This window comes from Neovison vison, chromosome 1, assembly GCF_020171115.1.
Source record: "Neovison vison isolate M4711 chromosome 1, ASM_NN_V1, whole genome shotgun sequence".
Taxonomy (NCBI): domain Eukaryota; kingdom Metazoa; phylum Chordata; class Mammalia; order Carnivora; family Mustelidae; genus Neogale; species Neogale vison.
The window spans coordinates 33,766,309-33,794,018 of NC_058091.1; the positions used below are offsets into that span (position 1 = coordinate 33,766,309).

The 27,710-nt window shown below is 36.3% G+C and overlaps 1 protein-coding gene across 1 annotated transcript in view; it reads left to right on the top strand.

Moving 5' to 3' along the window:
- MMS22L (MMS22 like, DNA repair protein) overlaps positions 1-27,710 on the top strand; it is a 126,474-nt gene that overhangs the window by 43,807 nt on the left and 54,957 nt on the right. The window contains exon 14 of the mRNA XM_044245279.1: positions 1,414-1,917. Coding sequence (XP_044101214.1) covers positions 1,414-1,917 — 504 coding nt within the window. The remainder of the gene's footprint in view (positions 1-1,413; positions 1,918-27,710) is intronic.

Here is a 27,710-nt window from a genome sequence, read left to right on the forward strand (position 1 = left end):
TGTACCATTTGCTTATATGATGGGAGCTCTTGCAGAAGAGTAAGAAAACTTTCATATTCTAGATAGGGACTTCTCAGAAATCACTAAATGAAGTTCCTGTTTGATTCCCATATACTGCTTGCAAGATTATAGTGATAACAGTAGGACTGTTTTTAGAGTATACTTTTTTTTTAATGGTAACTTCTTTGTTAAGCCTCCGAAAATTATGTGGCTCAAATAGGTTTTTCTTTGATTCTATGTGCCAGTTTGTTTTTTGTTTTCTTTTTAAAGATTTTATTTATTTATTTGACAGACAGAGATCACAAGTAGGCAGAGAGGCAGGCAGAGAGAGAGGAGGATGCAGGCTCCCTGCTGAGCAGAGAGCCTGCCTTGGTGCTCTATTCCAGGACCCTGGGATCAGGACCTGAGCTGAAGGCAGAGGCTTTAACCCACTGAGCCACCCAGGTACCCCATGGTTTGTTTTTGAATCTTAAATCATTTTGTGAAAGACATGATATTTAGAACTTTATCTAAAACAAATCACTGGAATGTTTACAGTAACAATTCTTTTTTTCTAATTCTGATCCTTTAATTGGTGAGAGAAAAGTATGTCAACTAGTAAATTATATTAAAACAGGAGATTTTTAAACGGTTAGTCTTGGACATTTAAACACTAACCATTTTGGGAGCGCCTGGGTGGCTCAGTGGGTTAAGCCTCTGCCTTCAGCTCAGGTCATGGTCTCAGGGTCCTGGGATTGAGCCCCGCATTGGGCTCTCTGCTCAGCAGGGAGCCTGCTTCCCCCTCTCTCTCTGCCTGCCTCTCTGCCTACTTGTGATGTCTCTCTCTCTGTGTCAAATAAATAAATAAAAAATCTTTTAAAAAAACAAAAATAAAAAAAAAAACACTAACCATTTTTTCTTTATGGGTAGGTAAAAATATTTCCCAGCACTTTGAATTGTCTTAGATATAACTCTAACAAGGGTAGGTCTTTGTGACGGGTAGAGGAAAAAAGAGTTTAAGGAAAATTGTATAAAATTGCCCTGTTAAGATTTCTTTAGAGCACATCAAATTGTAATGAAAGGAGCATATATTTTATTTGTCAATAAAAATTTAAAAAGAAAGGTGATTAAGAGTCTAAAATAAAAGGATAAGCCATGTACTATATAAAAAGAACATTTCTACTGTCCTGTGGGGAAGACCACTCAATCCTTTTATTTAATCAAATGTGGTTGCTGCTTCACTGAGAAATTTAAAGCTATGGGCATTCTGTGAGTCTGTTTTCAAAGTAGAAAAAGTGACATGGCAGCAGCATAATGAAGAATAAGCTAAATTAAAGTAATGAAACTGTCATGAGTATTGAATGAAATGTTATTCTAAATGATTGATACTGATGAATGAAAATTTTATACAAGGAGTTTTTTTATGTTTTGCAGAATATATTCTAAATTCCATCAAAAAAGAATGGAAGAACTGACAGAAGTTGGTCTTCAGAACTTCTTCAACCTTTTTCTACTGTTAGCAGCTGTTGCAGAGGTGGAAGATGTAGCAAGTCATGTTTTAGACCTCCTAAATTTCCTTAAGCCTTCCTCTGTAACATCTTCCATCATTTGGAAGGGTCAAGTGGCATTCCTCTTGATGTATACCCAGAAAAATCTGGACATTGGTGTTTTGGCTGAGAAATTTTCTGGTGCTTTCCGAGAGAAGGCGAAGGAATTCTTGGTATCTAAGAATGATGAAATGGGACAAAGAAAGACTCTCTGGATACTTCTTTCCATCTATATTGATGGTGTTCAAGAAGTGTTTGAGACTAGCCATTGCTTGTGTCCGTCACATGAAAAACTGCTTAATGATGGATTTAGTATGCTTCTGAGAGCTTGTCAAGAATCTGAACTTAGGACAGTACTGAGCTTTCTACAAGCTGTTCTGGCCAGAATCAGGTATGTTTTTCAATAATATACTAATTCATTGATTTATTTTATGTCATCCCTTATGTTGATTCTACCTTAAAATTTACCTTTTGACATACTCATGAAATCCAAATGAAGAGAGAGGAGTTGGTTTTACTGCTACAATGGCATAAATCAGTACTTTTCAAACTATTCCTTTGAACAGTAGTTCTTTAAAAAGAAAGCTCATGTGCAAACATATACACCTAAATGCAGAGCACCTCCAGTGCAGTCCCACAACAACGCTTCTTCACCCTGCCTTCCCTTCCTACCTATCCTAAGAGAGTATTATCCAGAGGAATGTTTCAGATATTCTAACCGAGACCATGAGCTCAAACCTGAGGTGGCTTCTACTCATAAGGAGATTATGACCACATTGTGCCATTTAAAAAAAAAAAAAAGGTAAGTTTCTTTAAATTATTTTGCTGCAGAGCTGTAGCCTCAACTGCTTAAAATACATCCAGCTGAAACTATTCTGAGACGAAAATAAGATTGTTGTATTTATAACACCAGTCACCCATATAAAACTTAATGTTTTCAGATCCACTTAAGATGGATATACCCAGACCCAAATAATAATGGAAAAGAATAGTAGTTATGATATTCATTGCTTTTAAGGCCCTTTTCCCATATGTTTTATCTTTGGAGTACCTGTTTTTAAGTAGTGAGGTATTAGCACTCAGTGTAGTTAGTCACTATCTCTGAAAAGTTGTGTAAAAGTTATGTGTGGAAATATGATTTTTTTGAAACCACGTCTAAAGTTAAGGAAGAGATTGTTTCCCTCTTTCTAATACCACTTTACAAAAAGTAGTATCCGGTTATCAAAAGGTAATTAACTTGACAAATTTTTTAAGTTTAGAGAATTTATTCATTACTAATCTTAATTAATAATTTACTTAATTTGCTTTTTGTTGGACTGTGCATTCATACTGATTAATCCGTAGGTTTTCATTCTTCATTAGGTATTTTGTCATTTTTAGTATTTGCCTGCCCCCATCAATTTAAGTTCTAAAGGTTTAGCCAAAAAAAAAATAAAATAAAATATTTAAAAATAATATAAAAAGTAAAGGTTTAGCCAAAGTTCTTGATCAGATAATCATCCCTTTATCCCCCAGAGTGAGGCATATAAAAGCAAGAATTTTAAAGCTCTCAAATTTTGAGATAGATGGATAGATACATAAGTAAATGAATAACCAACAGCATTAGAAGACATTTCTACAAATTCTGGATCTTTTCTGTGAACCACATTTGTTTTTAGTCTAGTAGGTTTTATTAACAGATACTATACTTTCCCAAGTATTCATTTTGTTAAATTTTTAAATAAATGTTAATAGTATTTCTTCATGTTTCTTGGGCAAAATTAGAAATTTCTATATTCTGGGGCCACTTTTTTTGTTTATTTATATTTGTCTGAATATACAGAATATAAGAAGGAAGGAGGGACCTGGTGTACACCATGCGTATTATGGAACTATAGCCCCTAAGATTTTTGGGTAGAGGGGTAGAAACTGAAGCCGGGAGTGTGGGCATTCTGTGAAGAGGCAATCATGGAAACCAAGGGGCAGAATCCATATATTTTTCTGCCTATTCCACTGAAAATGCACATTTCCTTTTAAACACCTTTATGATTTTATTGCTTTTTACCTAGGGTTTTGTTTGTTTTGTTTTGTTTTTTAAAAACAAGGATTCATATCCTACAAACGCTATTGTAATTTTTGAGTGAGAAGTTATGGGGAATCTTTTTTGGCTGTTAATTTTTTTTTTTTTTAAATTCCAAGTGCTATATATTTTCATCATTAAAAAATATAAATAAGGTATAAGGTGACAAGTAAAAGTTTCTTTTCCCCACCTTTACTTCTTTATTCTCTAGTTTGGTTGTTCTCAACAAGGGGTGAGTTTCCTCACCCAGTGGACATTTGGCACTGTATGGAGAACTTTTTGATTGTTTTAGCTTGGTCAGGCACTGCTACTGGCAACTGCTGCTAAACATCTTACAAAGCACAGGGTACCTTCGCCACAAAGAATTATCTGGTCCAACCTCTGAAGTTGAAAACACTGCTTTAGGGGCACGTGGGTGGCTCAGTCAAGCATCTGGCTCATGACTTTGGCTAGGGTCATGATCTCCTGGGTCCTGGGTCAAGCCCGGGTCCACACTGGTGCTCAGGAGGGAGTCCATTTGAGAGTCTCTCCCTCCTTCTCCCCAGCCTCCATGCATGTGTGGCTGTGTGTGTGTGTTTGTGTGCATATGCACACATGTGCGCACGCACTCTCAAAAATAAATAAACCTTAAAAAAAAAAAGAAAACATTGCTTTAGTTTTAGTCCAGAGAAGTATAGTGGTTTCTCATAGGATCTTCCAGATTTTTTTCACGTAATATTTCCTAGATAGCTTTGTATGTTAGTATATGGAAACCTACCTAATTCCTTTTAATAGCTACTTAGTGTTTCATTATGTGGTTGTACCAAACTTTATTTAACCCATACCCTAATAATGGGAAGTTATATTGTTTACCATTTTGTTATTGTAAACATAGATCTATTTAACATCTTCATATGTGCCTTCCCTGTGTACTTGTGGAAGTGTATCTTTAGATTAATTCCTAAAAATGAATTGGTGTATATGCATTTAAATGTGGATAGATATTACCAGATTTCCTACAAAAAAATAATTTTTTTTTAAAGATTTTATTTATTTATTTGACAGAGAGAAATCACAAGTAGATGGAGAGGCAGGCAGAGAGAGAGAGAGAGAGAGAAGCAGGCTCCCTGCTGAGCAGAGAGCCTGATGCGGGACTCGATTCCAGGACCCTGAGATCATGACCCGAGCCGAAAGCAGCGGCTTAACCCACTGAGCCACCCAGTGGGGTGAGGCACCCCCAAAAAATAATTTTTGTGCCAGTTTTTATTCTCCCTAATAATTTAGGAGAAAGCCTCCTTGTGAAATGGAGCATATTTAGAAAATACTCATTCTCAGATAAGAAATTAAACACAGAAATTTGTAAAAATGCTCATGGAAATGTGGTAATAGAAGAATAGAACTTATTTTGAGGCTTTAAATTGGAAATCAAAGTAATAAAGGAAGAATTTCTTTTTCTTTTTTTGTTCATTTACTAACTTTTTTTTGTCCTTAAGCTCCTACCTAAAACTATTTTGCTCATTCTTCAAAAATGATAACTAGAAACATGAGAATAACTCTTGTATCCTTTTTTTTAAACTCTTGTATTCTTAAAAGATGTACAATTTACAAATACTATCTCATTTATTTCTTTGCCAACCTTGTCATCCCTGTTTAGAGATGAAGAAATGGAAACATGGAGACTTTTTGTGATTTACTGAAATAAATTTCAGTATCACCACTCAGACCAGACCATTGCTACCTTCCTACACTATCTTTGTAATAGTTTGCAAATAACTAAACAGAAACTAACCATACACTGTATCTTTTATAAATCAACAGGCAATTAAATAAATGACACCTGCAAACTATTATCCTAAAAGTGTTACCACTATTCATATATACTTCTGTGTGCTTTTACCCTTTATTTTTGCTAATTAAAAAAAGGGTAGTTGCTTTCTAGTTACTTTTTATTTATTTTACAAGTTAATGTATTTTTAAATAAGTCATCAGTTGGAAAAAATGAATCACAAAGAGGTTTGGAGACATGTAAATTGTGTTTTATTTATACCAGTTTCTCTTCGATCTGTTATCAGCATCATTTCAGCCATCTAAATTTCACTTCTTAAAATAAAAATAAATTTTTGTTCTTTAAATTCAATTTAGTAAAATCCTTCAGCATTAAAGCCAAAGCCGTTTCAGAATTTTGGAAAAAGTCTGCTTGCAAGTATCTTGTAAAGTATGAGGCATCTTTGTTAATCATGGGCATCAGTAATTTCTAATGAAGAGAAATACAAAAGTAGGAATCAAGAGGACATATTAAAGATTGTCAGTTACATAAGGTGAAAGCAAGTTTACATTTATATGAGAAGTTTCTTTTAACTAGATTTCATATGGGTTTGTAGTTTGCTGTCATCTGGAGCAGGGGAAAGGAGTGTGTTATTGATCTGTAGGGCTAAGCTATGGGGAAAAAACCCTGAAGCTTTGATAACATTTACTTGCACAAATGTTTAGTTTTAGTTTTGTTTTATGCTGCTCAGCTATAATTAAAAATAGTTGCTATAAGTGAATGTCTAATCATGTATCATTTCTGTTGCCATAATTATAGAGCGTTTTAAACAGAAGTATGAGAAGTATGAATCAGAATGTGCAGTAGTGTGGGAGGTCTTCATTAATGATGTCCTCGTGTAGGCACTGCCGTCTCTTACATACCTGAAGCTTGCGTAGTAATTTACACACACTTCTTCGATGAAACTGATTACAGTGTATAATAAGAGGGACTGGGACTTGGTTGGTTTTGTTTTGTTTCATCAGACTTGGGGCTTCCAAGGCAGATACTATCAAGACAAACTGGCTGTTGGTTTGGGATCTTTTGGGGAAGAACCCCGAGATCATTCAGGATTGTTACCTTTAAAAAAAAAAAAAAGGAAGGAAAGCAGAGAGGAGAAACACAAGAAAAAGTCCTTTAGATATTTGATCATAGAGATGTGTTCCTAATTTCTTAACCCAAAATCTGGAACTTCTTTGAGGATCTTTTCATAGGAGCCTCTAGGTATGCTATAAAATTAGTATTACTTTTATAATACTATTAAAAAGTTCAAAAATGGTTTGGATAGTTGATAAAGACTAAAGCATAGGCTTCCCCACTCCCTCTTTTAAGAACAAAGCTAAATTCTTCGAATTTTGGTTTAGATAAGGAAGATGGGTTACATAGATTGGTGATATCTATTCCTGGCTGCATCCCTGACAAGAAAAAGAATGAAATACTTTACCTTAGCAATCTCTTCTGTTTTCAAACTCAGGTGGGAATAAGGTACCAGTCCTTGCATAAATGTGTGTGTAAGATGTGTGCGTGTGTATGTTGAGCTGGATAATAGTTTTATAACTGTATGACAGAGAAATTATAGGTAGGAAGGAACTAAGATCACTGATTAAAGGGAGAAGCAGCTCCCTCTAGGCTGTTAAGAAATAATAACTTCATATGCCACTTTCTGCTAACTGGAGCTGATGGCTCACCAGAGCATTCTTTATTGCTGATTAAGTAGCATTATGAAAATACTGACTTGGTTATGTTAACTAAATGCCTCCGTGTTTAAAACTTCGAATGTCCAACAGTTTCAGCAGTCATCTTTAACATTTCATATTACCTTTCCGGAATCACATTTCTAGTTCTCACTTGCTGTTATTTGAGGTTAATATAAAAATGGCAGCTTTCATTTGAGGAGTTAGGTGTAGCCAAAAGCTTTTCTTTAATTATATCCATTCATGCTGCTATAGTTAAGGGTCTGTCAGCATTTCCATTATAAGCCTCCATTTTCAGGTTTTTATAACACAGCTATGAAAATTAGCTCTGGGCAAAAACTTGACATACAAGGCCTCATGAGAGTCTGCCTCCTCCCATCCCCCTTTTTCATTTTTACTGAAGTAAGGGTGAGTGATTTCAAAATGCCTTTTGGCAGCTGCAAATATCATTTGGAGTTTAAAAAAGAAACAATAAATTTTCAGGCTTTGTACCTGTTTGTTCTACCACTTAACGGAGGTTGTGGACTTATGAATTTAAGCCAAATGGATATTGATCAACTGACATCCTATTTTGTATTAAACAAGGAGCCGGTTTCAAAAGAACTCTAAAAGGCAGTTGAAAACTTGCCTAAAATGTTAAATATTGAGACTGTGAAATAATTCAGAAGGAATGATTGGCTTCTTTTTGATATTCTATGTGCTGAAGCACAACTCCTTAAAAGATTAAGACTCTTTTTTCCTGGCTTCAAAATACATTTTGAAAATACATGTATTTTTAAATGTCTTCTCTTTTCCAATGAAGAGTTTTAAATTTTAAATTTTTAAAGAGTTTTAAAATTTAAATGTCTACTCTTCCAATGAAGAGTTCATCCTCTTATTATGTATCAGTTTTGACATTTGGGATGGGGATGTGTATGGTCATGCACATGCACAGAACTGTGTTTATTATTCCCCACAAATATTCTTCTTGCTGAATTGTTCTAGTTACCTTAACTTCTATTAGTGTGGTTATCATTTAGACTAAAGAAAAAAAAAATTTTTTTTTTTAAAGATTTTGTTTATTTTTTGACAGACAGAGATCACAAGTAGGCAGAGAACCAGGCAGAGAGAGAGAGAGGAAGGGAAGCAGGCTCCCTGCTGAGCAGAGAGCCTGATGCGGGGCTCGATTCCAGGACACTGGGATCATGACCTGCGCAGAAGGAGAGGCTTTAACCCACTGGGCCACCCAGGCGCCCCTAAAGAAAAAATTTTTTAAATCTTCAGTGAGACAATTGAGGGTTTTCTATGTAGAGAAGGAGGTAGTATGAGAGGAAATGCTCTTGTGAGGCACTGCTGTATGCCAAAAACTTTACATGATTTTTCAGGAAAAATAGGATGCTTTTGACAACATGCAAGCCTTTCCCTCCTTTTGTGAGGGGGGGGTCCTGTTAGTATGAATGGGTTACAGCTTGTATGTATGATTTGATGCGATTTGATTTGTTGTAAATTTTTGGCAGTGTTCTAATAATTTGGGAGAGGGTACACATGAGTATGTTTCATAGAAAGCTGTATTTCCAGGTTTTATTTGAGAAAATAGTCCTATTCCTCGCTAAAAGTGATCCATCTACCAGTTTTGGTTGCTTCGGAGAAAGCATAAGCATCTCTAAGGGAAATTAGTATAAGTCTTAATATTTTGAGAATATATAAAATAATGAAGATTTCTATTATTAAATTTTTATTTCTCTTTCAACTGAGATTTTACATGCATACTTGAATTATTATTTTGACCTTATTTGCTGTTTAATAGGCTTGAATTTTCCATATTAAATATTTTATAAGTTCATGCAGTTATGTAAGCTCCTTTATTAACTTGGAAATGTTTGTGCACTTTTTTTGTATTTTTCTAAAACGTAGGTTGTCTACTTAATTTTTCATATGTAGGAATTAATGTTTGGGTCATTTAGTTTCCAACTAGCTCTGTTACATACACATGAATTCTCCTTATATAAGTATAAAATAACTTTTAAAAGATATTTCAAGGGAAAACTTATGTGCCCACATCTCAGCTTTATTGATAGAATGAGGGTAATAACATGTACATTACTAGGTTTTTTTGAGGATTAACTGCAATAATGTATATAAAATTATTGGCACAGTGCCTGGCATATCAGTAAATGTTCAATAAGTGTTAGAAGTTGCTATTATTGTCATTGCTGTTATTTTCAAAAGAACCCATAATAATTTCTTTTGCTACACCTGAAGCCTGGCATCCTCAATAGACGTGCGTGTGTGTGTGTGTGTGTGTGTGTGTGTGTACACACACTTATCTTGGATAGTTCTTAACTCATTCTTATATTGTATTGTACCTTTAACATAGTGGCCGTTCAGTAAATGCTTTTGATGTGTTAATGAATCAGATTGCTTAAAAACAGATTATAGGGAACACAAACATTGCCTCACAGTTCTAGAGCTCTTGGAAATTAGGATCCTGTATGTCTGAGATGCTAAGGAGTTGCAGTAGAAAAAGAAAAGTAATTTTTTAAGGTAGAAATGTGATATATAGGTATGCCTTTCCTTTTTCTGTATACCCAGTTGATTGAATTTTTTGTAAAGTTTTCTTTACAGGATCTCATATCATTCCTTCTTTATTCTTACTACCATTCCTCCATTTTTAGACCATCATTAATAATTGCCTACTCTCCCTCCCTCTTCAGACCATCTTTTTTTTTTAAATAACTTTATTGAGATATATTTTTTATCATATAATTCACTTATTGGCCAGCTTTATTAAGATATAATTCACAGGGACCCCTGGGTGGCTCAGTCGGTTGGGCCGCTGCCTTTGGCTCTGGCCATGATCCTAGGGTCTTGGGATCGAGTCCTGCATCCAGCTCCTTGCTCAACCAGGGAGCCTGCTTCTCTCTCGGCCTCTGCCTGCCACTCTGCCTGCTTGTGCATGCGCTCGCTCGCTCTCTCTCTCTCTCTCTCTGACAAATAAATAAAATCTTAAAAAAAAAAAACCCATATAATTCACATACCACACAATTAACAACTTTAGTATATTCATAGAGTTGTACAATCATCACCACAGTTTTAGGACAGTTTGCCACCTCAAAAGGAAACGCTATACCGATTAGCAGTAACTCTCCATTTTCCCCTACCCAACCCCCATTCCTAGCAACCATTAATCTACTGCATAGTAGAGACTGTATACTATAGACTTGCTTATTCTGGATCTTTTCTATAAATGGAACCATCCAACATATAATCTTTGTGTAGTGTTTCTTTCACTTAGAATAATGCTTTTAAGGTATATCTATATTGTCTCGTGTATCAGTATTTGATTCCCTTTTATTGACAGATAATCCATTGTATCCACATTTATTTATCCATTCATCTGTTGATGCACATTGGATTGTTGCCACTTTCTGGTTTTTATGGATAATATTGCAGTGAACACTCGTACAAATTTTTGTGTGGACGTATTTTTGTTTCTCTTGGGTATACACTTAGGAGTAAAATTGCTGGGTAATATGGTAACTTTATTTAACCTTTTGAGGACATACTGAACTGTTTTCCAGTGTGCTATTTTATATTGCCTCCTATAGGGTTTAAGGATTGAAATTTCTCCACATCTGTACCAGCACTTGTTGCTAAGTGTCTTTCTGATCAAAGTGATCTTAGTGGATGCGAGGTGGTGTCCCATAGCGGTTTTGATTTGTGTTTCTGGTGGCTAATGATGTTGATTATGTATTTTTCATTCACCTATTGACTAGTATGTCTTCTCTGGAGAAATATCTATTTGGATCCTCTGCCCATTTTTAAAGTGGGTTGTCTTTTTATTAGTGAACTGTAAAGAATTCTTTATTTGTTCTAGATACAAGCCCCTCATCAGATACATGGCTTGCACATATTTTCTCCCATTCTTGATGTTGTCCTTTGCAGCATTTTTCTTAATTTTAATGAAGCCATGTATATTTATTTGTCTTTATGTTGCTTGTGCTCATCTCCTATTCTCTTCCACACTTATCTTCTTAGAGAACAAGTCTACTTAGATCATTCTGTGTTTTAACACCATTAGTGACTGACATCCTGATGAACACAGAAAATGTCACATTCCTTCAAAGTCTTCCACAGGCCGACTTTCCTGTGTTTGCAGCTTTATCTTGTGATCCCCCTTTACTTCAGTCAGATGGAACTTCTAATTCTGAAGAAATCTCCAGATTTTGCTTACTTTTATTTATATTTTCCTGTCAGAACGAGTTGAGGGTTCAGGCCAGAACATAGCCAGTACAGTAGAGCCAGATCTCAGGACTGAATAGGCTGAAGTGAGGTGATAAACTACGATTTATTTAGAGGGTTTTGGGGGAAAGGAAGGGTGGTTTCAGAAGTTATTAGTAAGTAGATCAGAACTACAGATTAAATCAGAAAGTATCATACATGAGCATCATGTATGGGAGAGGCAGTAGTCCAGGCAGTAGTAGACAATTCTACAACAATAAATTATACTTTTCTGCTGCTTTAAAAAACAAATTATTTATTTAAATGATCTTATACATCCAGCATGGGGTTTGAATTCATGACTCCACGATCAAGAGTCAAATGATCTATCAACTGAGACAGCCTGGTGCCCTTGTGCTTTTCTGCTTCTTCAGGAAGCCCTAGTAGTGTCTGAGAGTTGCTACTGTTGTCGCAGCATGGTGCAAAAAGCAGGGCCTTTGGGGTCAGTAAACCTGAGTTCAAATCACCCTTCCTCCACTTACCAACCATACAAACTTAGGAAATTTTAGGAAGTTACTTAACCTTTTGTAAACTTCAGCTGCATCTTTGCAAAATAATACATTATAGGGTTTCTGTGAACAGTTGCTTAGATCTCTGGTGTCCATACACACTAACTTTATGTGACAATGTAAATCAATGAATATACTATGAAAAATTCAGCTCCTCAGTCACACTAGCAAGTCCTCAGTAGCTACACACAGCAGCTGCTGTAGCAGACAGCACTGACTTTGATGCTGCACCTATTCAGAAGATGGCCCATAATAATCTCTCAGTCCATGTTTGTTTTCTTTATTTACCTTTTCTTTTTGCGTGAACTGTATTATCCTTTCCCACAAGCTCCTCTTGAAAAATGTGTTCTTGTCCATGTGTCCCTAATCTTGAATAATTTCTCTCTCCTTTGAACTTCCTAATATTTTATCTTTAATGTCATTTAATGCTTTCTACCTTGTTCTGTAGTATTTTTAACAGTGGATACATATTCATTAAATTATTTACTTAAAAAATCCAACTAATGTTTATGAGCACCCACTATGGTAGCAGACATTACAGGCATTTGGGGTACATCAGGAAATGATTTAAATGCCCATATATGTGAGCATGGACCCCCATATATGGGAACATGGACTCATGTATTCATTATGTGAAAGACAGACCCAGAATAGAAAGAAAGGTACTTGGTAAGTGTTTATTGAAATCATCACCTTTTTTTTTTTAACCATTTCATATTTTAGTATTTTAGTCATTCAGCATTATTTGATAATGATTTATATTTATCCCCAACTTTTACTTGCTTATCTAACAATTCTTGCCAGTATCCACTTGAAAGTAGAAAACAATAATTGTGTGGCCAGGGTATGGATGTAATGAGGAGTTGGTATTTCACTTCCATGTTTATTGCTCTCTAAGCACCAGTGGGCAGAAGGGACCTCCAGGGGGATGATAAGAGTCCCTTTCTTCTCAGTTAATTGAAAGGGTTTTGCTCTTTCTGAAAAATAAAATTTGTGTCTATAGTAGCTAAAATTTTTTGACCATTTTTATCTTTTTATTTTCCTAACTCAGTAGTTATCACCAACTCTTCTCCCCTTGAAATATCAAAACCGGTGTTGTAAGTGGATTTTTGAGGTTTACCTCACTTTTGAAAATCTTCAGAACTTTCCATTGAGTCTGGGCCCAAAGGAACACTTTGAATCTAAAAGTAGATATTATCTGTATTTGGATTCAGTCAAAGGCAAGGTACTTGGAAGAGGAAACTGAAATAATGGAGTGAGGAAATAATCAAAAAATAATTTAAGACAATTCCCCAGGATGGAGGATTCCTGGCTGAAAGGGCCTATTGAGTGACCCCAGCACCATGTAAGAAAATAGACTCAGAGCAAAGCATATCTGTATGAAATTCAGAATGCTGGGTATGAAGTAAAGGTCCCACCATTTCTGTGACTTCTTAGTCTTACCCACTTTTCTTAGTCTTCCATTTTTTGTATTTGTTTTGACCCTAGTCTTGTAATCTCCAGTTATAGTCCAGGTCAGATTTAATATTTAACCCCAATTACCAAGAATTATAAAATTAAAGAAAAATAAGGACTACCTTGGTGGCTCAATCAGTTAAGCATCTGCTTTTGGTTCAGGTCATGATCCCAGGGTTCTGGGATCAAGCCCCATGTCCAGCTCCTTGCTCAGCGGGGAGGAGACTGCTTCCCCCACTCCCTCTGCACCTCCCTCATGCTCGCTTGCTCTCTAGTGCTCTCTCAAATAAATAATAATTTTTTTTTTAAATTCGTTTGAGAGAGGTACAGAGATAGAGCACAGGCAGAGAGAGAGGCAGAGTGAGAAATAGACACCCCGCTGAGCTGGGAGCCCGACATGGGACTTGATCCCAGGACCTGGAGATCATGACCTGAGCCGAAGGCAGACACTTGACCATCTGAGCCCCCTGGCACCCCTCAAATAAATAAAATCTTTAAAAAAAATTAAAAATAAGGGGGTAAATAGAGCTTTATGTTGGATTTTTCCCCCCAAATTATTTCTACTTTCAAAAAGTAGATGAATGGAGTTTTATGCCTTTTCTGATTCATAGTTCTCAAAGTGTGGAGTTCTAAAGATCTTTTCTTCTGGGATGAAACAGTAAAGCCACCTCTCATAATTAGAGAGAAAATGAGGTAAGGAAGAGGTGGTAAAGTAACATTGTGAAACAGAACCTGGGCTGAAGAACATTGGGATAAAAGAACAAGGACAAAAGAAATACACTCTGCAGAGGAAACATTTCATTCCTTTGAAAGTGGATCAGCTCAGTTGTTTAGGGAATAGAAGTGCCATGATTATTTTCTGTACCAAGCACTGGAACATTTCTCTTTAGCAAATGGTAACAAATCAAAAGATGTTGGGTGAGGCGAAAGCTGCTTCCCCCAATCTTATTTATGTCACTATGGTTCCCTGCCTGAACCCCACGGTTCTCTATAGGTATTTAGACCACCCAGATCTTTGAAGCAATGAGTTTGTAGGAAGGCATTGCTACCGTGCTCTTTCGTGGCACCACACAGTGCTCTGTTCTTACACCAAAGACATGTTATCATAATAAATATATTGAAGACCGGTAAATCCCATTCGTGATAGGTTTACTAAAGTTAACTTTTTTCCAACTATGGAATGGGTGAAAATACCTGAAATTGTGATTTCAGTAAGTGCATCCAGTCTAAAAAAACTCAGTGAGATAAACTGCCATTGTGGCTTTAGGTTATAAAAGGGAGGTACTCAGAGGAAGTAAGTAATATTTTTAAGCATTTATATCCAATAAGTGTAGTTAGTACTGTAAGCTACTAGACCTGTTTTTTAATGATGTGATGTGTCAGGGAAGGAAAGAAACTGATCTCTTAATTATCACTTTAATTGTTTTTGGATTAATAAGACCTGAGACAGCACTATAAATTGTGGAAAAATTAGATTCATTATAGTTTTTAAATATTCTTAGCTATTTTCACCATCTTATGGTAATTACCCTAAAGTTATTTTCCTTAAGATGTGTTTCTTAGGAAATGTCAGAGTACATTTTTGTTTTATGATAGGAATTTACTTTTGCCACCATCTGGACTCTAAAGAACAATTCCTGACCTTTCTCCATCTACCTTGTGGAGAAGGGTGAGTAATTGCTCTGTTTCAAAATTTATTTGTATTTTAACAAAATTGAGAACAAATAGAAGGAGTGAAACTAGCATTTGGAACTCTTAATTTCAATTGTTTCTTCTTTACCTTACAAGATATATATTTTTCTCTCTTTAGGATATCTCTTGTCAGATTTAAGGCTTATTTAAAATGAAAAGAAAGCTGGAGCAATTTTCTTTATTCCATTTCAGTCTCCTAAGGCCTATTTCCCCCTGGTGAGCTCATAGCAACAGGGGGGTTTAAGGGAATTCAGCTTTCTGCAAATTAATGTCTCACATCATGAAAATTCAGGACTTTTTTTTTTTTTTTAATCTTGAAAAGTAATACAGTGAGTGCGAGTATTATTTCTTGCCAGCGGGTGGAAGATGAATGATTTTGTCACAGTTTTACTGCTTGATGAGCAGTGTCCTGAGGGTCAGGCTTAAGTCTGTGTCACTATGCTGCTCATTACTCTTGAGCTAAATAAGGGCTGATTGGATCTAAATTGCCTAGCACATGGGCCACAGATGAGCTCAGTGAGCAGGGGATGACCTGCTATTCAGTCTGGGAGTAACCCCGGTGTGCAAATGCAGCATTAGAACACCGTGGGAGAATGAGAGGCTACCGGCTGCTGCCAGCAAAAGAAATCGAAATGTAAAAACTCTTTGATGCTGTGATGTTAGAATTTGAAATGTAGGAAGTGACAGGTTGATGGTACTTATCAGCTTTGGCTGGATTAGAGAACAGTGTCATCTTGCTTATATAATGACAGAAGAATGAAGCCAGCAGCTAACTACTGTGCAGAGTAGAGCCTCTGCAGTTGCCACAGCCAGTCATTGCTGCCTCCTACTGGCAGCTTTCCTGGAAACCAGTAAAGACAGGAAGAAAAGAGCCTCCTCTGTATTCAATTTCCAGGAATTTGGGACTCTTTGGTGGTGAAAAGCTGCCAGTGGTAGAATGCAAAGAAATGGGTATTTTAGAGCATACTAAATAGTAAATTGCTTGAAAAACACCATTATTGGGGAATTGGTTGTTCCAGAATTTTCTAGTTAACCAAGAGTTAATCCATTTATCAAGTGAATCTACCCAGGGCAAGAAACCCCAGTGTACTCTTCCTGGCAGAGTGTTCTTTCAGGGGGCCGAAACTGGGCTGGTTTCTCTCTCAATTATGTATTTTTATCAGTAACAGCACCTTACTAACAACTAATCTTCAAAATCGAACAATAGAGTACCAACCACAGTGTTGGCACAGTTTGAAAGATACCTGATAAAAATACAAAGTGAAGACCACCCCTGAATTATGTAGCTTACGCTACATAAATCTCCCCCCTCCAGGGTTGAGGAGGAAGAAACAGGTTTCTCCATAAGTCAATTGACTTGAAAAAACAAAACCAGGCAAAACCCTGTAAGACCTTTGTTTCATTTTATTCCTGCACTTGTAATTAAAAAAAAAAAAAAAAAACAAACTAGGCTATTACATGTTTGTGATATAAAGTTTAGAAAATGCAGGCAAGTTTTTTTAAAAAGTTACTTCTCTCCCCATGCTGAGAGAACTACTGTTGATATTGCTATATCCTTCCAGATTTTTCCTACTCATATACATTTTTTAAACTAAAAATGGGGTTAAATACTGGATAGTGACCTGCTTTTTTCACTTCATGTATCATCAGTTGCTTTCGATATCAGTGACATGCAGAACATTATTTTTTCTGGCTTCATAATATTCCACCATGTGGACATGTAGTAGTTTACCCAACCATTTCTTATTAGTGAAAATTTATACTATTTTGAATTTTTTTACCGTTAAATACAAAGCTGTGGTGAATGTCCTTTATGTGTGTCTTGGCAGGGTTCTGGGGTATTGCTGTATAAATTGTGTATTGCTCAATTCCACAGGTGCCATTCACAACATTACAGATGAGGCTTTGATCTTCATGGACGTGTTTGATTATATGTGAAGATATTTTCTTCAGTTATTTGGTTTAAAATATAAAACCTTCGATACAGTTCTTTTTAAAAAGTTGGGAACTGTGGTTTAATTATAGTCAAAGTTTATACACACATATACACATAATTAAACACATCCTACAGACACAAAGTTTTAACTAGTAGAACAAGTAAAACAAGAAAAATCAACTTTTCCCCCCCCGTAGAACAAAACTGTAGTTTTATATTTTAAAAACATATTGATAGAAAGCTTTTAGAGTTTGGGGTTAAATGGCAGGTCAAAGAGTTAACTAACTTTCATCTCCCAGGATTTAAAAAAAGATTTTTCCTCCATTTGTCAGTATAGGTTTTCTACTATTTCCTCTAAGTGTCCCCTCCTTTTTTTCTATTAATATCAAATCTAAAATAAAATTTTCATTATACATCTAAAGCATTTGAAGCCCCTACAGAGATAGTTTGTAATGCCTTTCTTTTTTATTTTTTTATTATTAAAATCCATGTATCCTGTAAAGAATATAAATAATAATACAGAATCGTGTGCAGTGGAAAGTAAAAGTCATTCCCTTCCTAACCTTTTCTGCCACAAAGGGAACCACAGTTAACCCTTCAGAGGATACTCTTCTCAATTGCTTCTCCTTTTATGCACACCGCGTCTTTTACCACCTCCTTTAAGTTGGAAAGGTGGGGATTATACCTTGGAAATTTCTGCATCTTTAGTTTTTTTTTGATGGAAGAGGCATCAAAGACATCTCTCTGCGCACGTTCACACATAGACACCATTTAAGGCTGCAGAGTATCTTGTTGTATAGTAGACTTGACCTTGTTTAACCCCGGTGAACGTTTAGGATCTACACATGATTTTAAGTTAGCTTGGCTCTTGTCCCTATCTAATTTTTCCAAGACCCTCTTTGAAAATTGGCATTTTCAGTTTATTTAACCAGAATATTCACTGTAGTTCAATTTTGTGAGTTTAATACATCCAGCATCAAAACCAGTGGAGCAAACTTTTGCATCAGTTATTTAATATGTGTGAATCATATATGGAATAATTAATATCTTTTTGCTTGTAGTAAAAAAATTACTGTATTTTTCAGAAGGTTGCAAACGTGAATTTTAATCCTGCCCTTGCCATTTTCTTTCACTTTACTCTTCAAGTCATGTAATTTCTTTAAACCTCAATTTTTCTAATCTGTAAAATGTGTGTAATAATAGATATTAAAGAGCTGGTTTGAAGAATAAAAGAGATAATACTTATCTCAAGTGTCTAACAGAGTACCTAATAATGATTACTTTTGTTATCGTTACCACTTGTCCATCGATTTCATAGAAATGAAGCAAACAAATGTATATTACAAGTAGGTTTCCCACTCTAAATTAAAATGTTTAGAGCTCCACTCTCAATGATCTCGGTGGTAGTCTATGAAAAGAATACAACTTATACTTGCAGTGAAAGCATAAATTAATTTCTTAGTCATCCTTTTCCATATACTGCCAGAGAACATGAGCTTCAGGGAAGTGAAGGATTTAGTCAAGAATAATAAATATTTTGGGTTCAAGGAACAGAGAATTCAGCACAGAATAGTGAAGGTACAGAAGACAGTTGTACACCTGGGCCAGGCAGCCACCCTTCCAGACTGAAACAGAAAGACGACGAGGAAGGCCTCCAGGAAAAAGTACAGAAGGAAATATGGTTTTTCTAGTTCTGGAAGAGAGTAAAGCAATTTCATTATAAAATGACTTTTTCCATGAAGAGCCTACAATCCCAAATAGGAGTTGTTCTAATGACCTCTCACTAAGTAACCTTGTTTGTCTTTTAATATCAATTTGCCATAGCAAGTTATAAATGAAACATACCAACTTTAAGAGCATCATGTATGTTTCAGATATACCAAAACTTGCATTATACACTTCTTTTGGGATGTCTAGAAGTTGTAAGAGTTTTATGTATGTAAGTTCCATAATCTTTAAAACAACGTTATATGGGTATATAAGTATGTGTATACACACACACACACACACACAGAGTTAACAGTTGGTTTAAGTTTTGTTTTTTTGTTTGTTTCCTATGAGGAATCCCAGTGTAATTCAGCATTTTTTATTAATACTTTCTGTGTCTTACGACTGTCCTAGGGAGGCACCTGGGTGGCTCAGTGGGTTAAGCTGCTGCCTTCGGCTCAGGTCATGATCTCAGGGTCCTGGGATTGAGCCCTGCATTGGGCTCTCTGCTCAGTAGGGAGTCTGCTTCCTCTTCTCTCTCTCTCTCTCTACCTGCCTCTCTGCCTGTTTGTCATCTCTCTCTGTCAAATAAATCAATAAAATATTAAAAAAAAAAAAAGACTGTTCTAGGACATGTGTAAATGAAAATGTATCCTACGCTTATAGAGCATATGGTTAGACTCTGAATTTTTGAATTTCTGCATTCATTCTTTTCTAAATTCTGAAAGGCCTGGCTTATTAATTTGATCCAGTGTATGTATGGAATTTCTTATATTCTGAACACCATTCATGTAAAATGTTAAGTGGTCTCCAGAATACAAGAAATTCCACATCTTGGGTCAAACTAATGGTCCAGCCTTTTCAGAATTATATGACAGTGGAGGTTTTGTGATAAGATATAATCGTATCTAATTTCCCAGTAGGCAAGTGCATTTTGCCTAATTTAGAGATATTAAACATGGTTCAGTCTTTCCATTATTTCCTTATGGACTGATACAGTCATGTCTTATCTTTTGGGATGCTGTTCTGCATTTGCCATTTTGCGTAGTACTACTGGTAGGCACTAGGAACTCATTTCATTTAAATAGATAAACTTTTTAAAACTTTGGGCAGCTGATGTCTTAGTCTGTTCAGGCTGCCATAACAAAATACTATAGACTGATTGGTCACTTAAACAACAGAAATTTATTCTTTCACTGTTTTGAAGTTTGAGATTGAGGTGCCAACATAGGTGATTTCTAGGGAAAGGTCTGTTCCTAGCTTCCTTCTCCCACTGTGCCCACATGACCTTTCTTTGTGCCTGCATGGGGGAAAAGAGGCACTTTGGTGTCCTAGCAGGACATTAATCCTATTGGATGAGGGCCCCACTGTTAGGACCCATTTTTAGCCTTGATTCCTTATATTCCTCATAAGCTATACCGGGGGTTAGGGCTTCAACATATGATGTTGGGGCGATTCAGTTCAGTCCATAGCAGATAGATTTATTTATTCCCATTGGAATAATGATTGGGGGTGGGAGCAAAGAAGTTAGATTAAGTTTTCATATATATCTTTTCTCTTTTTGTCTTTTTTGCTTTTGGAATCACTGAAGTTAGAGAATCCCTTATTAGCTCTGTTGTTTCTTTCAGTTCTTATATTTATGTTAAATACAAAGTTTCAAAGTTAAGGAAATGGGTTAAATTTGCTACATGTTTATGTTAGCCTATGATCTTGCATATTAATTATGTTCCGTATCTCTCAGGTATTCATTAATACAGTATTTACATTTATTTTAGGAGAGATGACTGGTTTAAAAAATAAACTAAATTTATATGAAGAAGCAAATTGAGGTTGGATGTGAAGTGATTGAAAGATCTTTTGGTGCCTAAGTCAACCCTAACTCCTTCGGGACCTCAGCTTGGCCCTTTTTTTTTTTTTTTTTTTTTTTATTCTTTTATCTGAAGGATAAAGGATTAGATTAGATTACCTCAGTGTTTCTAATTCTCTCTTTAGAATTAGAATGCTTTGATATTTAGAGGTAAATTTGCTTTTGTTTTTAAAGTTCATAAATGAAATCGGAGTATTACTTATACTGCCAGAATGATAAAACTAAATTTTACTTAATTAGCTTTATTTTGTCTTTGGCTTACGATTCTTCCCATTTGATGTAGCATGCACAAAGTTAAAATACAAAACAATGACATGAGGCGGAGACTGTTTTTAAGCACTAGCCTACAGTGCAGCAAATATCAATTATTTTGACTTTGGGCAGTAGTTGGTGATTTTTAGTTATACCTTAAAAGAAATAATTCAGTCAGTAAATGTTGAAGTGCCTACTTTGTGCATATATATTTTTAGAAAGAGGTATAAAAACCAAGTCATAGTTCATTACTAAACAGCATATTTGGTGAGGGCCTCTTATATGTCAGGAACAGTTTGAGTTCTCATTTTCCAGTGCTTTTTTGGGGAAAAAAAGATTTGAAGAATTATAAATAATTGTAATGAAGTAGGTTGAGTAGGTGACAGGTAGATGAATAACCAGGCAAGTATTTTTGGATGTTTTATATGGACTTGCCTTCTCACCCACTGTGAGTAGGACAGGAGAGAGGCACCAGATTTTCTCTAGTTGGAGATACCATGTAATATCACACACAATAAAAATTAAAAAAAAATTAATGGGACATTTCAGTAATTCGGTAAATGGAACATTCAGCAACTTATTGAGCTCTACTAATGCAAAATACTTGTGTGCAAAAAACATAGACTATTCAGGAAATTATTTTTTAGTAAGCAATGCATGTATGTAACTGTAGTGTCATTCAAAGTGAAAATAAGTAATGAAAGCTATATTATGGTAATTCATCATCAGTGAGAGAAAGAAGGAAGAAAATAGATGGAATGGGATTAGGAAAGATCTTGAAATTGGTGGCATTTGAACTGGGAATTAAAGGAGAAGTAGAATTTATACTTGTAGTAAGGAAGGAGACTGCAGGAGGAAGACTAGCAAAGACCTCTTGAAAGAGGTGGAATATAAAAATGACAATCATATAACTCAACTGAGGGAAGGGAGAAAAAAATGTTACAATGGAGGATGATCTGAGAACTGGAAATTGGAGTGGGTTCAGTGTGTTTAGGAACTGATGAAGAAACTAGTCTGATAAAAGAGGAGAGGGAATGCTTTAGCAGAAAAACGACCAGATTATGAAGGGCTTTGAAATTCAGACAAGAGGGTGCCTGGGTGGCTCAGTAGGTTAAAGCCTCTGCCTTCAGTTCAGGTCATGATCCCAGGATCCTGGATCGAGCCCCATATTGGACTCTGCTCAGCAGGGAGCCTGCTACCACCACCCTCCTGCCCCACCACTTGTAATCTCTGTCAAATAAATAAATAAAATATTTTTAAAAATTAAAAGAAAAAAAAAAAGAAAAGAAAAATTCAGGCAAGAGTACAGACCTGGCTTAGGAAGAAATCAGGGTCTAGTTTTAAGTAGAGAGACAATACCAGAGCAGATCTTGTTACACGGCATGTGCCCTTCTCCCTCTACTGAATCTTAAGTTTAAGCAAAAGATCTAATCTGGTCCTCTTCTGTAATCCCCCTGCCTGAAATATTCCTTGATTCCTTCTCTGTCTGGAAAGTTTATTTCCTTTCAGGTATAAATGCAATAGGCAGTTTCCTCTGTGAAGAGTTCTCCAGCTCCCCAGGCAGAGCAAGTGGCTTCCTCCCTCGCACACCCTGAACAGACATATATCACCCAGAGCATTTATGATTTGAAATGTCTGAAATCTGTCTTTGTCCTTTTCCTTCACTAAAATACTCTTTGAGGACAGGGAATTTGTCTTATTCATATTTTTACATTCAGCGCTACATATCCAGCTAAAGTGCCTGTCATACAGCATTGCTTAGTAAGTTTTTGTTGAATGAGTGGTAATTATATAAATGGTTCTGGCAGAAATATGCATGATAAATTGAAAGGGAACTTAGACCAAGAAACTAGGTACAAAGCCACTGTGGTTTAAAAAAAGGGGTATGAAAATATATTTTAAAAACTAAAAATAATCCAAGAAAATATAATATGCTAGGAAAGCGCAGTTTTTAAGTCAGAACTGACTGACAGAAATAAAGGAAAAGGATCGTCCGATGACCAGCGTGGTGCTGTAGAGTCAGGCGATATGTTTGAGCAATTATGGGCATTTCATGTGTGTTCGGCTGCTTCCAGACTGATGAAATTTTCATTAATCCTATGATCTAGGATTTCTCTCATGGGTGCTATTGACCTTATTACCCTAAAGATGTCAAAAAAAACCACTTCAGTTTCATGTTATTTTGTTTTCTATTTCAGCCTATAAATGCAGAAGTTGGTAACTTTCCACAACTTGCATACACCTGTACAGTTCTGTTTCTTGTGTAATGTTGTTAGGCAGTTTTGGAGGGGATATCCATAGAAGAGGCCTACCTCTTAATTTCGGTACTCCTTAAGTCAGCTGTAGGTCTGTTGTCTCTTCAAAGAAAGAAGGTCCTGTTGGTCTCTGTGCAGGATTAATTAAAGCAGTGTTTGGTACACGGGGATCGGACTGGAAATCTGCCTGTGATTGAAAGCACTCTGTTGCCCCCGATCAACAGGTGGTGGAGAGGGGCTCAAGTGAGCCCTTTGTTAGAGCTTCTGAGACTACCCTTCTGAAATAGGGTAGTCTACTACAGCTTTAACAGATGGTTATCGTTGTGTGAGAATTTATCTATTGTAGTTAATACTTTTCTTCTGAAGTGTAGATGTAATGGAGTTATGTTTTCAGGCTATAGATGCTTCTTAATTTCTATGACTTATATGTATTATGTATTTGGCATTAGACTGGAGACCTTGTATTTCACATGCAAACATAACTGTCCAGTGGAGCATTTGATACCTTCAATGATCCCTCTCTTAATCCAGAAGTGATATGTTGCCAAAGCACACTAATCAGAAGCGAACTTGATATAATCATCCTCTCTGCTATGATTTACTTACAACTCTGGAAAATTCAATTATGGAAGGATGAGTGGATCCATTTTTTCTTATATTTTTGAAGGAGTTTGCCACAAACTTTTCTCATCGGTGTGTTTAAAATAGAGAGTTTCCAGGGCACCTGGGTGGCTCAGTCAGTTGAGCATCTGACTCTTGGTTTCAGGTCATGATCTCAAGGTCTTGAGATGAGGCCCAGGTGGGCTCTGCGCTCAGCGGGGAGTCTCCTGCAGATTCATCCCCCACTCCCTCTCCCTCTGCCCTGCTCCTGCTGTCTGGATCCCAAGACCCTAAGCCACCTAGGCACCTCTAAATAAATCTTTAAAAAAATAAAGAGAATTTCCATAAGAAGTACATTTTTTTATTCTAGCTTAAAGTGCTGAGGTTTCACCTGCACTATGAAAACTCTGATTTAGAAGATACTATATATCTTACTTTGGAATTTATTTGTCTTTAACTCAGCATTAGGTTATATTTTATTTTTCACTTAATGATGGGAAAGAGAACCCCAGGGAGTGTTAGCACAATTTAAAACTTTTGAATTGCCCCTGTCGTAAATTTGATAAAGAGTAATTTTAGGTAACTGTTATTCCATCTAAAATCTAAAAGTGAGACAGTATCTAATCTTGTGCCACCCCTTGGTGAGAAAGTTTGGCATGGTCCTGATAGTGGATGTTTAGTGGTATCTTTTAGCTGTATTTTTGTCACATTGGAAAATTTTATTCTGCTTATCACCCTTTTCTCTTTTTAAAAAAACATCCAAATGCTTCATTTTCTTTTGAGGTGAGTTAGAAATGACACACTTAGGTTTTTTCCCCCCTTTTAAGAGTATACTTTGATCAGTGTATAGTCTGACCATTATTACAAAGATTGTAATATCTGCAAAGTCCACTGAATTTTTTTCTCTTATGTAAGATAAGAATATAAGGAAATAAAACAAAATTTTATTTTGTTATAGTCCATTCCTAAAGTATGTTATTGTAGTGCTTACGTTGAAGCTTTTCATTTTTTAACAGCGTAAGTCCCCTTTGGAGGATGTGAAGCGTAAAAATGTCTTCCTTTAACTTTACTGAAGGTGTAGTATGCGTATACATGTGGAGGTTGGAAGATTTTGAAGTTTTCTTCTTCTTCTTCTGAAGATTTCTCCAGCCACCTTTTTTTTTTCCCCCTTCTGTTAAATATGTTCTTTAAATTGTGCTTCCAGAAAGGTAGGGGAGAATGTGGTAAGAGGAAAGTAGAGGAATTAAAAATCATTCCAATAAAATGGTTTAATTTATGCCTCTGCAGTTAAGCAGTGCTCCTGGTTAACAGAAATACCCTTCAGCTACACAGGATTTTGGAGCGTTGGAGGGCACTCATTTGCACATAAATAGCCATTAACTGATAAATTCCCAGAGGTCTCCTGTTGCATGTTAGTGGTTCTGACCTACTTAGCTAGCTTAAATTTGTTTTACAGAATTATTATAATTCTATCCTTGGTACTTAAACTTTGTGATTAATGCATGCCTCACAATACAATTAAAGTATAATTACACAGTTTTGCAGTTTCCTATCGTGGTGTTATTATTACAAAGATCTGGATTTTGCAAATATTAGAAGAGTTAAGGTTTTGATATTTATCACTTTTGCTGTTATTATGTGATTATGTTAAATGGGACCCTTTTATGTCTGAAGAATAGATCAGAGAGAGGGGAATCATCACATGTAGCATTTGTTAGCTTGGAAGTGATGGGGTTGGTTAATGGTGGCCACTTCCGCATGCTGTCTATTTTGTCAAATCCCAGGCATCCTTGCCTACATTTTGCAAATGTTTTTGAAATACAGTAGATTCTTCTCACCATTTTCTTTCAGAAGTAATGTTGGGGTAAATGTTGGGAAGCAGTAAAAAAACAGAAGAGTGAGACTCAGTAGTTCTGAATTCTTATACTGACACTTGCTGCTTTGTTACGCAAAAGAACTCATGTGTGTGAGGGTGTGTCCTCCTCTGTGAAATGAGCAGGCTAAGGTTCTGGTGACCAGTTCTGACCTATGGCTTGTTTTTATATAACCGTTGAGCTAAGAATGGCTTTCACTTGTTTAAATATATGTAAAATAGCAAGAATATATGATGTTGTGTATGGCCTGCCAAGCCTAAATATTTATTAAAAATTTGCCAACTCCCTAACTAGGTGTTTCATAGAGTTCCTCTGAACTGTTGGCATTCAGCATTGAATTATCCATTGATTTCTTTTTAGGAGTGCCTGGTTGGCTCTGTTGGTGAAGCATCCCACTCTTTATTTTGGCTCAGGTCATGATCTCAGGGTCATGAGATCAAGCCCTGTGTCAGACTGCAGGCTCAGCAGAGAGTCTGCTTGAAGATTCTCTCCCTCTGCCCGTACCCCACATTAGCTAGGTCATGTACTCCCTCTCTCAAAAAGTTATCTGTTCTTTCTTTTTATTTTTAATTTGTGAAAGATTTCATTTATTTGAGAGAGAGTTAGCAAGAAAGAGCATGAGCAGTGGGGGGTAGATCACATAGCGGGAGAAGCAGACTCCCCACTGAGCAGGGAGTCCACCCCTGGACTTGATCCCGGGACCCCAGGATCAAGACTCGAGTTGAGGGCAGACGCTTAACCGACTGAGCCACTCAGGTGCCTCACTGCTGATTCTCTTTAAATGCTGTTGTTTTATACATAGCCCTGCACACCTCTTTTGAATTTCATGTCTTTCGTGTTTACTGTTTAGAGTCATCTGTGCTATGACACCCATTACCTGCCTCTTCAGAGCCCATGATAACGTCCAGTTAGTACTCTCTTAAATCTGGGAATAGAGCCTGCTTTCTAAAGCTTTATATCTTGAAATTTAGGTTTCTATTAAAGGAAATTTTCCGTAAAATGAGGTAGTCAGGTGTCAATTCTACTGAAAGGTGGGTGGGGAGGAAACATTTAGCACTCTCACTTAGGAACCCTTTTGTTAAAGTTGTGTTTTTGTTTTTGTTTTGCTTTTTACAGAAAACATTGGAAAACTTTTTTTTTTTATTTTTGGAAAATTTTTCTATACTTTTTTTTTTTTTTTTAAATTTTGCATATCACTTTTGGCCAGCATATGGTTTTGAAGCACAGTGAGGTCTGGTACTCCACGCCATGTCCTTAAACGTGAAAACGTGGGCCACTGTTGAAGCTTGAACTGTTAAAGCATTTGAGTGGCAACCACCTGCTACATCTGGAGAAATTCAGCATCATATATTGTTTGCTTGTTAATTTGCATTAAAGATAATAAGCTATGTGATATTAAACCATTTTTGTGGGATACCGTGGGGGAAAATTTGGGTCTTTCAAGAAAAAAAAAAAAGGTGGTCTGAAATAGAAGCTGCTTTGTAATGTTGACATGCAATCATCACATATCTCCAAAGAGAAAATGGTTACCCTGTAATAATCAGTCTAATGAATTCAGAAATGCATTGATTGTCCCAGCTCTGGGTAGATTAGGTAGAGACTTGCTTCAAGGAGTGGAATTTATGAAATGTTTGCTGCATCCAGCAAGCAGAGCTGCTATTTGCTATAATACAGCTGCCTCCTCAGTGGTTTGCTTTGATCCTGTGGAATGAAAGGACAGGAGGATCAGCTCAGGTCTAAATGAGATTACAGCTGGTTCTGCCGCTTAACTGGTCTATTGCCAACTAGTGTGGCTTTGCACGTCCTAAGGGGTTTACAACAGAAACTGTTTATTGAGTATCATCGGTTTACTCAACACAAGCAGGCTAATCCTTCCCAGCCTCAGCATGTTGTGGAATTGTGCAGGAGCCAACCCAAAAGCTGGTGTAGCCAGACCCTCTAGAGCCCTTTGTCTCGCTCTATATTGATTTTTACCTGAGTTAAAGACAGTAAAAAAAATAAGACCAATAACCAGTCCTATTTTGAGCAAAAGGTTAATCTTACCTAAAATCTTACAAAAAGCATCTGTTAACCCTAGAAAGGGACATCCTTCTTTCTTTCCTTTTTTTTTTCTCCTTTCTAGTTAAGTGGGATTTTCTAGTTTCAAATCTTGAAGAACAAGATAAGAAAAACAGCTTAAAAGATCTTGCTAAGGCATTCCAAGTTAAATGCTTAAGTCTCTTCTTGTACTATAACACATGG